The 16,484-nt window shown below is 37.4% G+C and overlaps 2 protein-coding genes across 8 annotated transcripts in view; one reads left to right on the top strand and one right to left on the bottom strand.

Moving 5' to 3' along the window:
• The window catches only part of LOC139765164 (uncharacterized), a 37,639-nt gene that overhangs the window by 3,756 nt on the left and 17,399 nt on the right, over nucleotides 1-16,484 (top strand). For 2 of the 6 annotated variants that reach the window (XM_071692410.1, XM_071692415.1), the window contains exons 1-5: nucleotides 4,484-4,570; nucleotides 6,667-6,727; nucleotides 8,929-9,032; nucleotides 10,765-11,391; nucleotides 12,498-12,622. In XM_071692410.1, coding sequence (XP_071548511.1) covers nucleotides 8,955-9,032; nucleotides 10,765-11,391; nucleotides 12,498-12,622 — 830 coding nt within the window. In that variant the 5' untranslated portion in view covers nucleotides 4,484-4,570; nucleotides 6,667-6,727; nucleotides 8,929-8,954. Of the gene's footprint in view, nucleotides 1-4,483; nucleotides 4,657-4,769; nucleotides 4,813-6,666; nucleotides 6,728-8,928; nucleotides 9,033-10,764; nucleotides 11,392-12,497; nucleotides 12,623-16,484 lie in introns of those variants that run through there. The other 4 variants (XM_071692411.1, XM_071692412.1, XM_071692413.1 and 1 more) reach the window with 4 other exon arrangements.
• LOC139765166 (abasic site processing protein HMCES-like) overlaps nucleotides 265-16,484 on the bottom strand; it is a 55,917-nt gene continuing 39,697 nt past the window's right edge. The window contains exon 11 of one of the 2 annotated variants that reach the window (XR_011716596.1): nucleotides 265-284. The gene's annotated coding sequence lies outside the window, so the exon portion shown is untranslated. Of the gene's footprint in view, nucleotides 285-11,442; nucleotides 12,185-16,484 lie in introns of those variants that run through there. The other variant, XR_011716595.1, reaches the window with a different exon arrangement.

Here is a 16,484-nt window from a genome sequence, read left to right as displayed (position 1 = left end):
TTTTGTTCAAAAACTATGTGGAAGCGGTTCAGCTAATAAACATACAATTCTTAGAAGTTGTAATAAAGAACATGTGATAGAGATTTAATGTTTTTAGCTCAAGAATAATACAATAAATCATTGAATGCAATAAATAGATTAGACTTTCATATATGTTTGGTTACTTTACTGTACCTTCCTGTCCCACTATTCTCTTCCAAGGGGATCCCACAGCACTCAGGAAACTGGCCAGTTTCACCAGGTGGAAGCACAGGTTAAGAAGTGTGGTGATAATTTGTATAAGTCTGTTTGGGATGAAATTAAGACAATTGGTAAGTACAGTTTAAGGTTGCATATTGAATATGAGGGGTCTCATGATATGTTGAGTCAGTGTTTGTAATGTATGGCAACTTTTTGTGAATAAAAATATTCCTTGATTTTGTTTCAATATCAGGCATTTTCATTTAGTGAAAGAAATGTGGATGAAACTAGGATTGATTTCTAGAGATAGACCGATGAGGAATATTGTGTAATTAAAATATAGGGAGGGAGTTTTAAGCAATCATGGTGCCATATCTTTGGAACTTTTTCTACAATCATACAACTTTGCTGCCCTCCTCTTGAGTAAATCTGTTAGTTCCTTTTACTCTAGTACGTGAAGTAACCAAACTTGAGGACCATATTCTGGTTTTGGTATATATAACTCCCATCAAGGGGTGGCCACGGCAAAAGAATCTCTACTCATCCCTGTCCTTACATGCCTCCCTCGCATACACCATTCCACACATACTTCCACTATTTCAACCCCCTCCAGTATGCCTCCACCCTATTTGCCCATGTCACAATTGGCCTTTCACTCACACCAACCCCTTTAATTGTACTATCATACACTCTCCTTGTAAACTCCCAGTTTTGCATTCTTTCTACATGCCCAAAACACCTGTGTATTATGTTTCATCCATTCTGCCACTCCACAATTCACACCCTTTCTATTCCTGCCATACCACATAAACCATTTAATTTCTTTCTTCATTCCATGTAGTCACACAATATGCTCTTCTCAAATAACTCGATTTCCACAACCTGAAGCCTTATTCCATGTCCTTCTTTTGACTGCATAGGTGATGGTTGGGATGACTATGCTGTCCCTTAATCCTCTCTTCACTTCAGTACTTACACCTCTACCCTTCATTATCTTATTAAGGGAACCAATGACTCTTCTACCCTGTACTGCTTTCTCCCTTATCTCTCCTACCATATCACAACACGTACCCAATACAGCTCCTATATATTCAAATTCTCTCACTTCTTTCAGTCTTTTTTCCCCCATATCCACAGCACAATATAGTACATTTTCTTCTTTTACTCTATATGGCTATACAAAATCTATATTTTCACTGTTTCCTTTCAAATACCATTACTTTTCTTTTACTTGCATTTACCTTCAATCTCCTCTGCTTACACACATCATAAAACACACTTACAACCTACTGCAACTCCTTTTCACTCTCAGCAAGCAACACAAACAGGCCTGCCACTAACCACATCTCTGCTACATTCCATCTCTGCACCCTTCTTCCATAGTTTTGCTTTCATCTCTTGTATCACTCCATCCGTATATTTTACTTATCTATTATACTTAATTGCCGTTTCTAGTGTCACTGAGGTAGCGCCAGGAAACAGACGAAGAATGGCCCATCCACTCATGTACACACACACACACATATATATATATATATATATATATATATATATATATATATATATATATATATATATACACACACACACACACATGAATGCCCATAAATACACAAATACATACATAAACATATGAAAATATACATACACATCTACATATTCATGCTTGCTTGCCTTCATCCATTCCTGCTGCTAGCCCGCCACACAGGAAATAGCATCGACATCCCCTGCTTCAGCGAGGTAGCACCAGAAAAACATACAAAAAGGCCACATTCATTCTCACTCCATCTCCAACTGTCATGTGTAATGCACTGAAACCACAGCTTATCCACATCCAGGCCCCACAGACCCTTCCATGGTTTACCCCAGATGCTCCACATGTCCTGGTTCAGTCCCTGGGGATAGGGGAGAAAGAATACTTCTCACTTTTCCTTGCGTGTCGTAGAAGGCGACTAAAAGGGGAGGGAGCGGGGAGGTGGAAATCCTTCCCACCTCTTTTTTCTAATTTCCCAAAAGACGAGCAGAGAAGGGGGCTAAGTGAGGATATTCCCTCAAAGGCTCAGTTCTCTGTTCTTAATGCTACCTTGCTAATGCAGGAAATGGCAAATAGTATGAAAGAAAGAAAAAATATATAAATGAATTTTATCCACCAAATATCAAACCAACTCTGTAGTTTGTCTTGGTATCCTAGTAAGTTGATACAATTTTAACTTTCCTTATGACATCAGCAATTGTAGTCAGGGAGGAGGACAATTCCTCTGGCAAGTCATTAACATACATCAATAGGAGCTATGAATCTACATCAGACCCTAGTGACAAGCATGCTACTAGTGACCATAACCCATTTTCAGAAGACTCCTCTGACATGCATCCTTTGTTTCATTCCACAAAGATAACCAAATAAACATCATATACTTGAAAGCTTTTTTGAAATTTGCTAGAAGGCATTTTATCTCCTTTACTATTCTGCTGTGGTAGTCTGATGACTGTTGGGAATGATATTGGTTTCCAGGTCCTTCTCACAAATAGTTCTTATTTCCTGGTTAACAATGATTATATTAAGGTCTTTCTATCTGTCCCAAAGTGAATGTCTGCAGGGTAGGTCTGTGATTTGCTTTAGTGTGGGGCTTTGGGTGAATGATGGTGCTTGAATGATTGCTGAAAGTCCAAATCACCATGTAATATTTTTATAGAAGGTACACACCCTAATTGTACCCTTTTATAGGAACTTTTGCAAATGATAGCCTATTTCACTTAGTGATGGGGTGGTTGTACGAGTGGTTTGAGGTTCAGATGTATTTCAACAGCCTGTCTTAATAGTTCAAGGATAGCACAAATTTAATCCCGTTGATGAAAAAGTGTGGGTTGTGCAAAATGATCAATCAGTTTAATTTCTAGTCCAGCATGGTGGGTGGTGATTGCTCAAGGCTGTGCATCCCATGGTAAAAGGGTGCAGGGGTGGGCTCCTTTGGGAAGGCAAGATCAATGAAATACTGATGATCAGTGGCAGAGCCCACTAATTAGGGAGTTTGTTAGATGTCAGGATAGCCATATGTGTTTGGTCATGGACACCCATGTACTGAGGACCTCGAGCCCTGTTACAAGACCTGTCACCTCTGCGGTCTCTCAGTCGAAGTACCCATTTCCCCTCTAGAGAGGATGGATGAATAGCCCCGTGGGGTATGTCCCATCTCCTTGTGCCAGGAACTGATCTTTGGCAAATAGATTACAAGTCAGTGACTATATAATGTACGTAAACAAAGCAGATTTTTGCTCTTAATACAGCCTCGTCAAAGTGTCTTGTCCAGCAAGGTGATACAATTTGTAAGCAGAACTGGAAGAAACTGAGATGATACTGCAAATGATTTCATACAAAAGTTTATTATCCTATTAAAAAAAATTAATGGACATGGGGTTCCACAAGTGCAGATCTCCCTCCCATTATTGTACGTGATTATATATATATATATATATATATATATATATATATATATATATATATATATGGCTAAAGTGAACATGAGCTTGAGGGCATTTACCATCTGTTCCTTGCACTACTTTACGAGGGAAACCAACCATAATATTGATAAGAAAGAGCATAACACGGTGCTGAAATTGTTTGGACAAATGCAGAGAATGTGTGAGGAAAGGTTGATAGATATATGTAAAGTGGAGGGAACTAAGAGAATGGAGAGACCAAATTGGAGATGGGAGGATGGAGTAAAATAAGATTTTGAATGATGGGGCCTGAACTTACAAGGTGACCAACATGAAAGTTGAAACGATGTGGCATAATGGGGTCAACTTGCTGTCAATGAACTGAACCAGGGCATGTGAGGCGTCCAGGGTACACCATGGAAAGGCCTGTGGGGCCTATTTGTGGATGGAGAGCTGTGGTTTTCGTGCATTTAGCATGACATCTAGGTAATGGATGTGAGCGGTTGTAAACCTTGTTCCTTTTTTAGCGATAGCTCTGACGAAGAAAACGGGAATCGAAGTATACACACACACACACACACATATATATATATATATATATATATATATATATATATATATATATATATTTATATATATCACACTTTTACTTAGTGATTTAAGAGTAATTAAAATAATTGTGACATGTACATAAATGTCTAGCCTTGTGTTCAGTTTAAGTGCATGTCGTCGGTCCCTCCTTCTACAGATTATTAACCTACAATGCAGCACGCCTTGATCTGTGGTTTAAACATATTCTTTAATGTCCCATCTATTTATTCTTTTTCCCTCTAACCCCCGTAGCTTTATGTTAGCCCTGCGGTCAGCGGGGGATTGTTGTTGGGCCAGCGGCCACTGTTTGGGCGCTAACTGGAGTAAATAAAACTTATTGCAGAATTTGGAGTGGGTTTAGGTACGTGTTCATGATTAATCAGACTGGGAAACAAGATCCCCAGTGACTGGCTGTGCGTGTATTTTGCTGAGGATTAAGCACTTCAGGTGACTGGATGTGTCACTTGTCCGTTACACTGATATCTTTGCTTATGATAATTCTTTTGAGTATATTTCATGAAAAGGTTCCAAGTAATCTTCTACGAGATTTTACTTGTTGACGTACTACTGGACATCATAAGAAATAATGATATAGATGTTATGGTAAATTCTGAGTCTGAAGAGTACATTTAAAGTAGAATACATTTTCTGTGTATATTTACATACGAGAAAACCACAAAAAGCCAAACCAACCTTGTAAGAGTGTACTGTAAAAGCGCATCTGTGTTTATTAACTTGTATCAACCAAAATCTTATCAAACAATTTATTTCACCAATAGAACTAATATATAGAGACGCTTTAGAATTTGTATTCATTATGTTAAATTGGTAAGATTAAGTTTGGTTGAATGAAATTAGATTGAAGTAGTAGTTAAAGTTGATATCAGGAGCTCACTTTTGCGTATGTTGACTTTGTAGGCAAAATTCTTATCAAGCAAATTGTTTATCAACTAGCATTCATTGTGTGATGTACATTTGAATTGGGATATTTTCTAGTTTAATACTGCCATTTTATAAATTGCAGAATCATAAGGATTGTCGTAGGCAGTATTTGTATTTCATGTGCATGGTAGAGTAACAGTGGGGGTGCAGTTGGGGTAACTTTTCCTTATGCATTAGATGTTTAATATTTTGTGGGGAGGGCTATGAAGGTCACGGACAGTGTTAAGTAGGTAAAAGTAGATGAAACGCGCATAAATCAACACAACCAGCAAAAACCTCACCTAACTTCCCATAGTAAGTTGTCAGTAGGTATAATCTTTTTGATGTTATTTGAAGAAAAAAAATATATATAGATATATAATGAAAGTTAAGGTAAATCTGAACAGCTAGGGGAAGTTAGGTGAAATTTTCTTGGGTAATTTTGATTTTCTAGAAATGTTTAGCCATTTTTGTTTCTACAGTCAGTCTGTAGTTGTACTTAACAGTGGATTCAATTGCATGAATGAATTATCAGCAGAATCCACTTGTGTCTACAGGAGTGCAAACACTGGCCAGCACCATACTTGTAAGCAAGATATATCATGCATTTTTCAAACACCATATTGTGAAGATTAAGGTAAATAATGGCTGGTAGGGGAAGTCAGTTAAAGTTTCCGTAGTTTCTTGTTGATTTTTATGTGCTTCACCTACCTTAATATTACTAAACCTTACATTTTCCCTGATGTTTATAGCCCTCCCTGTTTTCAGTTGGTAGGGGAAGTCAGGTAAGTTTTTGCAGTTTCTTGTTGATTTTTATGTGCTTCACCTACCTTTATATTACTAAACCTTACATTTTCCCTGTTGTTCATAGCCCCTGTTTTCAAAGTATTATATGTACAATTAGAAAAAATTACTTCAGTCATGCTCCCCTGGCCGATTTGTTATATACAGTAAATTCAGTAATTCTATAAGAGCCCCAATTGTTTACAGCTAATAAGGTGATGGGACTAAACCACAGCAGTACTTTTTTAAATGGTAAATTATTTGGTAAATATTGAGTTTAGAGGTGCAGGGATGGTTATTATTTACAGTGTTTTGCAATGCTGATTTAATATAAAGAGAGTGATTAAGTGATAATTTGTACTTTTTTTTATCTTATGTGGTATTAGTTAATTTGAGAGTTGGGAAGGCAATGAAGACTAGGAGAGTTTGAGGTTAATGTAAAAAGTTGGTGAAATACCTCCAGAATTCACTTCTCACTTCACTTTGCTTAGTGACCAATATTAGCAATATATCAGTTTAGACTGACTTTGAAACTAACTTGAACTATCACTCCTTTTGACTGACTTTGAAGCTCACTAGAACTATCACTCCTTTTTGTTTGCAGTGATACTTCAAACTTCACACCATGCCGTCATGATTTAAGGCCTGTATACCTGCTCATTATGTGACAACGGTTCAAAACAGTATACGTGTGAGATGTGGTGGTGGTGGACTGCAAGTTAAATTTGTTAATCGAAACTTTTGTCTTTTCAGAAGTTGGTCAGTTTTCTCTTAAATAAATCCACGCTAGAAGCATTTACAGCATTAACTGAAAGTAAGTCCAGTCATTAAATACTCTTCCAGCAAAGGAATACGTTCTCACATGTAACCTGAATTGTTGTTTTGTAAACTTATGACTATGACCCCTTGTAGGTGTCTTGTAGCTCAATGGATATCTCCCTTGTCACTCGTTCCATCCCATCTACAACCTTAATTACTTTTGTTGTGTCTGCATGCATTCTTGTGTAGTGTGATGAGTATAAAATCAGGACCTGAAGTCATTCCTGGTGGTCTAATTATTTCAAATCTTCCACTAATCTTGTTGTACACTTTTGAACTTCCTACAAATTGTCCAAATTAATCTTGTGTGCTGTATGTAGAATACAAGATTAGCAGAGCTTGAGTTGGAATTTATGACTATAGATACGAAATGGTGATTTTTGACATATGGACAAGGTGATGTTAAATGGTATTATGTTAGTATAATTATGTGATTAACCACCTGTTCCTATTGATTATATAGGAGAGTTTCATGATTATGATTTTTTGACTAGGAAGGCCAGGGTCAGTTGATAAGTCCAGTGTAGTTTTCCATGAGAAGTAAATGGTATCAGCATAAGATGGCTTGATCTATGGATATTGAATTAACTGCAAAGTGATTACTGATAATGATGAGGACTGTTGATTCTGGGTAAATGTGGGGTTGGTAAAGTTTATTTTAGTGTCAAGACTTTATTTACAGTAGAATATAATAGAATATATTGTGGAATAGTAATCTGTATAATGATAAATATATTAAGATCTGGGGAGTGTGGTTTGTATAATTCTTTTATGTCATACCATAAAAGGTAAGCGATAGTGGTTAAGAATATTAAATTAAGGGAAAATGTGGGGTTAATGATGACAAACTATTTGAAGCACTCACAGAATCCCATGAAAATTTCACCTGACTTTCCCACATAACTGAGATTTACATTGATTTTCAGTGTTATAGCTGAAATATTTCAACAATAATGTCATCTTAAAAAGGTAGTGACAGGAACAGATGAACAACAGCTTCATTTGCACACATCCACCAAAAACAAAGCCCACCATCCACAGCCAAACCCCACATAATATTCCATGATCTACTTTGACCATTTCATATGGTCTTGTTTAGCCCACTGACAACACATTCCCTTCCATGTCATATTTGTCCATTTAATTCTGTCCTGTGCATGCCTCACCTTTCTGAATGATAAGATTCTCATACCCAAAAGCACCTTTAACTTTCAGCTCTTTCTTGATCTCCCACCTCTTCCTTCCCCTCTCCATAGCTGACACTGAAGTCTACATTATTATAGAAAATTAAACATGTAGATCACATAAAACTCAGAACAGGGCTGAGTTCTTGAAATCTTTCTTCAGTTTTTGCTCAGATTTATGTTACTGTACTGAGGTCTGAATATTATGACCTGACTGAATCTGAAAATTGCTGAATGACTTCTAGGATTTACTTAAGCCCTCCATACCTTGTGTACCTTAAATAGGCTGGGTGTTTAAGTGTTGTTCTAATGGCAGCATTACTTAACGCAGGAGATGGTGTGTATGTATATACATGTGTATGTGGGTGGATTGGGCCATTCTTTCATCTGTTTCCTTTCGCTACCTCACTAATGTGGGAGACAGCGACAAAGTATAATAAATAATAAATAAATAATAAATATTCATTTAGCTTTAGGAAATCACTGCACTGTGAAGTGCATTCATTATTTCATTTTTTACAGATTTTTATAGTAGTATGGTTACCGTGGAAACAGAAATATTTATGCTGATCCAATATCCAATTGGTTTTCGTAATACCAATGTCTTTTGAAGTACAGTGACAAGATCAGAGTGGCTGCTGCTTTTTTCCTTTATGATGTCAAGCAGATGTATATGGAAGGGGTTCAGCGAGTGCTTTAGTTGAGTTTATTTGCATTAGCTTATTTATGAGACAGATTTCTTTGCAGTTGTATCTAGTTCCTGTTAGCATGACCACTTGTCATTATATTTTTCCATTAGATTTGTAGTAGGGTACAAATATTGTCACATGAATAGTACTGCTTATTATTTGGTAGACTGTTTCAGTGACAAATGTCTTTTTTTCTAAGCAGAGCACAGTGAAATTTTTATGATGGATCTACAGCTTTGAATTTTCACAGGATTTTTTTTTTTAAGTAATGAAAGTTTTGGCTGTTTTAATGAAAATGTTTAACTTTCTTTTCTACTCACTAGGACTGGAAGTAGATTTGAGTTAAAGGATGCCTCCTAGGAAGCAGGTCGAGACACTAGAGCACATGTGCTTCATGGTGATGGCTGAAACTATTCATCGATTAGCTGTAAGTCTTTTCTAATTTTGGTCTTCTGGTAATATTAAAATTATGTACATGACCATGATTTTTGGTCTAAATTCATGCTTAGGTATGTTTATGTCCTGTTAATTATTCTTTTGATTTCTTTAGTAATATTTGTAATTTCCAAGTATTTAAATTACTGCTTAAGCATGAAACATCTTGTATTTAACTGAATTTGTCAGAGCAACTTAATGAGTCATTCAAAGCTTTCAGAATATCTTTAGTATTTCAGATATGATAAGTGACTGTATAGTATCAGCAAATCAGGATAAAATGTGAAATACAGCATGATTCTTTTACTACCCTTAAGATTAAGATGTACTCATGGTAGAAGTACCAAGCTTATGTTGATAAGAAAATTTTAGTAATGAATATTTGAAGTGGATTATAGTAGATACTATTGCAATTATAAACTGCAGACTGATGTGAAGCAGAGGTAGAAGTAACTAATATCCTCACCCTTGAGTGTTTAGTTGATACAGGGACAAGTGTTGCTTTTTTTTTTTTATAAGTGTATGCCTGTAGATAGACTGGTGCATAATGAATTTTAAACAATACAGTCTCTAAGACATTATCGCAGTATTCAAATGTGCAGTGGATAAAAGGACAGCATCTTAAAATGGAAAGGTATTTTTAGATTTCTCTCCTGCATTGTCTCATAAGCCTGAAAAATACTTTTGAATATTTATGGGAAATCAGGGTTTGGACCCTTCATCCCTTAGTATTTCTGGTGATGGAGTGCTGGTCCTCACCTTTTACTAGCCATTCAGCCATGGTAGCAGCAGCTTGTTTATTTCAGACATGCCTTTTGTCAAGTAGAGACCACCACAAAGGTGACATCATCATTCCACTCATTCCCATCCACTTAGTAGCACAAAACTTTCTAGTTTTCTTCTTGAAAGAAAAAGTAGGCCCCATGGCCTCACTAGTGTGCATATACATGACCGGAACCATTTGAAAACCACTAGGGTCTCACACATTCTTATAACCAAGTGGGGATGTATTTTTTTTTTTTAATTTTATTTTGTCGGTCTCCCGCGTTTGCGAGGTAGCGCAAGGAAACAGACGAAAGAAATGGCCCAACCCACCCCCATACACATGTATATAAATATACACGTCCACACACGCAAATATACATACCTATACATCTCAATGTACACATATATACACACACACAGACACATACATATATACCCATGCACACAATTCAAACTGTCTGCCTTTATTCATTCCCATCGCCACCTCGCCACACATGGAATACCATCCCCCTCCCCCCCCCATGTGTACGAGGTAGCGTTAGGAAAAGACGACAAAGGCCCCATTCATTCACACTCAGTCTCTAGCTGTCATGCAATAATGCCTGAAACCACAGCTCCCTTTCCACATCCAGGCCCCACACAACTTTCCATGGTTTACCCCAGACGCTTCACATGCCCTGATTCAATCCACTGACAGCACGTCAGGATGTGGTGTGTATTATATGCGAGATTGAATATATAAAAACTATTATTGAAGCTGTGATGTACATAGGTTAATATATATTGTTAATTTTGCTTGTTTTGTGTAGTTTACTTGGAGTTTGAGGCATCTGAAAGAGTATTTGAATTTTCTTTTAGAGGATTTGTGACAAGTATAATTGTAATTTGTTTATTTTTAGGAGTTCACTAAGATGTTTTTATACATCTCTTGATGATTAAAAGGCATATTTTTTTCACAGGTGGAATTAGAAGAGGCACCAGAGAATTCTCAAGTGTCTGCAGAAGAACTGTCTACAATGATTGCATCACTCCCTGCATTCATAAATGAAAACATGATTACAAAAATAATTGAAACAATTCATCAAACAGTGAGTAGGACTCGAAGGACTATAGGAATGCGGACTTGTCTTGAACTTCTACTACAGCCACATGTGCAAAGGTTGGACCTGAGTGGGCTTTTTTTTAAAATGAGACTTCCAGGAGCAATTAATATGACCATAAGAAATGTCGTATGTGACCGTGTGGGAAGTATGAAAAATCTCATGATACTTAATATGGTCAGTAAATGCAGTGATGAAATTCTATGTATTGTCAGCAAAGAGTGTTCAAATATTATTGAAGTGAATGTTTCTATATCAGATCTTGTTACAGATAAAGGACTAAAGGCTGTAGCAGTAGGGTGCCCCAAACTTGAAAAACTGGGAATCTATGAGTGTTGGGAAGTGACATCAGAAGGCATTGCTTATGTTTTACAGCATGGCAAGAATTTACAGAAATTGCAATGTGATCAGCTTGGTGCTGTTATGATCCGGAAATTCAGAAAATCTGATGCTACATTTAAACTTACACATTTTGAGCAGACACAGGTGAGTTATTTAATGTTTATTGAATAATAGGTCCAGAAATGCTGCTTAGCTTAATGAGTGTTACATTAGATTCATAATGTGTATGCTATGAGGAAGGAGTTTTACACTAGTGGGTCCCTGTCTCTTGTACTTTTTTACCCATAAAGAAGACTAAAATTTTTGTAATTTTTGTAAGTTGCCAGCATTGGCAGTCTCATTGCTGAGACCATTTTGTCCATCTATAACCCATACACTAAATATTTCTTTACTATCCTCTTTCTCAGCTTCTGATCATGGCCTACAGAACTTTGATACAATATCTCTTGAGACCTGTTTACTGTCAACATCATCTATTTGATTTAGGAACTTAAAAAGCTGTTATTAGGTCATACCTCTTGCTCTTCTCAAAGGTTGATAGCTGTGTACTGAACCTTTCATTGTAGCTTAGCTCTCTCAATTCTAGTATCATCTCAGTCGCTTCTCTGGACATACTCAATGATATTTTTGTTTCTTTAGGTCTGGTGACTAATCTGAAAGGCTTAATTCAGTTTTATTGTACTAATTGTTGAGAATAGCTTACTAAACATGTACTTTTCCATATAAAGTACTTGAATGCATTTCTAATATTTCCCAGCAGATAGTTTACTTCTATGACAGATCTGATATGAAAATCTAGTGACAGATTTGGTGCAGTGTTACACCCCCAAGATCTCTCTTGCTTATCAATTCCTAGAGCATATTTCCTCATGAGTAGTATTCATACTGGGGGCGTTTTCTTCTGTGGCCCATCCTCATTACCTTGCACTTACCAGGACTGAAAAGAGTTTGGTAAAAAAGATACATAAAAGATAAGGTATAACTGATGAGTTATGCATGTTTTCAAGTGACATATGGATTGATAAAGACTTGATTAGGGAAAGAAAACTGAATTTTGATAGAGCTGTTAATGAAAATGTGTGTTAGAGATAAAGGACAGCATAACTGATAGATGAAGTGGCATGAGTGATAAGGCATTGGGTGAAGATATACATTGATGTGTTTAAAAAAGTTTCATGAGGGGATTTAGGATGTTAGATGTTGGACAGGTGATTATTTTCCTAATTATGATAAACTGATTTATGTTACAGGCATTATTTGAGCCTCAAGAGGAAGAAATTGCATGGGTAGGATATGCTTGCCCATGTCTGGAATCAGCCAGCTTGTTTGTAGATGATGAGAGTCTAGCACTTGTTCCACGCTTGGGAGGTATCAGGTATGCTTTTGGTTTATAGTACATCATAAGTTAATTGAATATGCAAAAATCACACACAGTCAAATGGCAGAAACAGGAGACATCAAATAAAGCAAGAAGACAGAGTTTCTCTCCAGTACCACAGAGAGATGTATTTTAGGTGATGCTAGTGTCAGACTGAATATAATGTACACAAATGCTGATGGATTAATAGCAAACGGTAAAGAGCTAGAATTTAAAAATTTGTATAAGGGAGACCACACATGATACTGTTGGCTTAATGGAAACAAAGCATACTAAAGAGATAAAACCCATGTTTTCTGCACAGAGGGGTGTATGACAATAAGGAGGAAAAGGAATGGTCCTCCTAATAAGACCTCATATTTTCTGCCTAGAGGGGTATGTGACAACAAGGTGGGAGAGAGAATCCAAAGGAGGGAGGGGATTAGTCCTCCTAATAAATTAGAGAAAACCTTCAAGTTTCATGATACAGTATTAAACATTCACACAATGCATAATGGGAATGTTAACTATGGGAAAAAGTGTCCATTGTCTTGATATATAATTCTTTATAGAATTTTAATCATCCAGAACAAATGTACAATGATAATGAAGTAGCAGTCAGCGTGGTACATGAAACTGTAAAACATGCCATTCTCAGAGGAGGTAAGGTACTGATATTGGGGGAATTCAATGAGAAAGAGTTAGACTGAGGAAATTGGTATTATCGTGGTGACAAGGAATCACAGAGACAAGTTTTAAGGGACTACAGGGAGTTTACCTATACTAGCATGTCTTTGAATAAATTAATTTGGGACTGATACACCATCAGTACTAGATCTTACCTTCACACATATTAACATAAATACTAAGAATATCAGGATATTGGAAAAACTTTAATCTTTTAAGGCTCATGCTACCATTGAAGTTTCCCTTATTTACTGAAGGAATATGTGGAGGCATTTGTTAAGTCTCTTTAAATATATTTTGTAGGTTGCTAGAGAAGGACAAGTTTTAAAAATGTGGGAGAGCAAATGCCATGCTTGTATTTAAGAATCTTGATCAGGAAAGTATACTGAAGCACAGGCCAGTCCCACTAACAGTGTGGTCTGTAAAACACTGGAAAAGATAATCAGAACAAATGAATCAATACTTGTGAAAGAAAAATGACCCAAGTGGGAGGCAGAACGGGTTCAGAAAAAGATCATGCTTTAGGGGTCTCCCAGACTTCTGTGACATGGTGAGATCCATCTTTGGTCAAAGAGGTGGGTGGGTATACTGTGTGTTTCTGGAATGTCAAAAGACTTTTCAGTGTTCTCCTTCAGAGGTTGATTAAGGAGCTGGAACAGAGGATGCAGATAAGAGGAATAATGTCAGAATGGGATTGGTTCATAAGTGGGGTACTGTTGGGTTCAGTCTAGGGCCCACTGCTATTGTCTTTGTGTGACTGTCTTGCATTACGGAATTGATTCGTACCTAAACATGTTTGGAGGTGCGGCCAAGGTTATATAAGAGAAATTCAATCCCAGTAAGTGCAAGGTAATGAAGATGGGGCATAGTGATAGCAGGTTTCATTGTGATTATTTCTTAATCGAAGACAAACTGCATGAATCTGAGTGTGAGGTAGACCAAGGGTTTGACATCATGTTTCATCTGTCACCAGAGCTGCATACAGCATATGGAGAATTGTGAAGGATGCAAACTGCCTTACAGCAGATATTTGAATAAGCAAATGTTTGGTAAGTTAATCATGATATATTCAACCAAAACTGGATTATGCCTACCAAGTTTGGTTACTGCACTTAAAGAATTACAGAAATCTGACTGAGAGGGTTCAGAGAAAGCAGTAAGATGGTACCTGAATTGAGAGGGCTGACTTGTATATGAATCTCATGATATCATTTATCGTAGTAATATATGCCAGGGTTTGTGTGGGGCTTTAAATTTTTTTAAATGTTTGTAAGTGTCCAGTGACCTGAGATAATCATGATCTGTAGCAGTAGGGAAATGTAAATGAAACTTACTTTTGCTGAATGCAATTACATTAATATTAGAATAAATTGGTTTTATTTTGTTATGGCCTTTGCTTTTAAAGTAATAAAATAGATGTTATATGAATAAGATATGACTATGAATTTCTTGGCAACTAAGTTTGTGTAGGAATAAGAAACAGGAGCCACCTGGAGGGTAGACAAAAGCATATGGCTTGGAAGTATGGCTACATTAACAGGAGGAGTAGTAAGCACTACTGTATAGCTACCTACTCTGAGATGTTATTTTTTCCATCAACTACCTAGAGTGTGGATGTAAATTTTGTATTCTAAGTACATAGAAGAAGAGAGCTTTGTACATAATCTAACACCAACAATATGCAGTATGACTGTCCTTTGATAATTATGTTGTGGCTTTAAATGGCAGTGATGTGCCAAGATTGAAAAACTTTGGAATTACAGTGAGGTTTAAATGTCTATGATGCACTTGGTTTAATAGTATTCCATGCATGTCATAAGAGGCAACTAAAGGGGAGGGAGTGGGGGGGCTGGAAATCCCCCCTTCAGATTTTGCTTTTCCTAAAGAAGGAACAGAGAATAGGGCCAAGTAAGGATTTTCTGTCCTAAGGCTCAGTCCCCTGTTCTTAACGCTACCTCGCTAAAGCGGGAAATGGTGAATATTTATGAAAAAGGCTTTTATCAAGGATGTAAGGCATGTGTACGAGTAGGAAGAGAGGAAAGTGATTGGTTCCCAGTGAATGTCAGTTTGCAGCAGGGGTGCGTGATTTCTCAATGGTTGTTTAATTTGTTTATGGATGGGGCTGGTAGGGAGGTGAATGCAGGAGTTTCAGAGAGGGGCAAGTATGCAGTCTGTTGTGTATGAGAGGGCTTAGGAAGTGAGTTAGTTGTTGTTTGCTGATGATACAGCGCTGGCGGCTGATTCGAGTGTGAAACTGCAAAAGTTTGTGACTGAGTTTGGTAAAGTGTGTGAAAGAAGAAAGCTGAGAGTAAATGTGAATAAGAGTAAGGTTATTAGGTTCAGTAGGGTTGAGGGACAAGTAAATTGGGAGGAAAGTTTGAATGGAGAAAAACTGAAGGAAGTGAAGTGTTCTAGATATCTGGGAGTGGATTTAGTAGCGGATGGAACCATGGAAGCGGAAGTGAGTCACAGGGTGGGGGAGGGGGTGAAGGTTCTGGGAGCATTGAAGAATGTGTGGAAGGCGAGAACGTTTTCTCGGAGAGCAAAAATGGGTATGTTTGAAGGAATAGTGGTTCCAACAATGTTATATGGTTGCGATGCATGGGCTACAGATAGGGTTGTGCATAGGAGGGTGGATGTATTGGAAATGAAATGTATGAGGACAATATGTAGTGTGAGGTGGTTTGATCGAGTAAGTAATGAAAAGGTAAGAGAAATGTGTGGTAATAAAAAGAGTGTGGTTGAGAGAGTAGAAGAGGGTGTATTGAAATGGTTTGGTCACATGGAGAGAATGAGTAAGGAAAGATTGACAAAGAGGATATATGTATCTGAGGTGGAGGGAATGAGGAGAAGTGGGAGACCAAACTAGAGGTGGAAGGATGGAGTGAAAAAGATTTTGAGCAATTGGTGCCTCAACATAAAAGAGGGTGAAAGGCGTGCAAGGAATAGAGTGCATTGGAACGATGTGGTATACCGGGGTCGACTTGCTGTCAATGGGCTGAACCAGGGCATGTGAAACGTCTGGGGTAAACTACGGAAAGGCCTGTGGGTTCTGGATTGCGAATAGGGAGCTGTGGTTTCGGTGCATTACACGACGTTTAGAGACTTAGTGTGAACAAATGTGGCCTTTTTTGCCTGTTTTCCTGACGCTACATCACTGAAGCAGGGGTTAGCGATACTGTTTCTGTGGGGC

Source organism: Panulirus ornatus, chromosome 53, assembly GCF_036320965.1.
Source record: "Panulirus ornatus isolate Po-2019 chromosome 53, ASM3632096v1, whole genome shotgun sequence".
NCBI classification, from domain to species: domain Eukaryota; kingdom Metazoa; phylum Arthropoda; class Malacostraca; order Decapoda; family Palinuridae; genus Panulirus; species Panulirus ornatus.
Note: the sequence above shows the minus strand (reverse complement) of the source record. Positions and strands in the feature narration are given on the sequence as shown.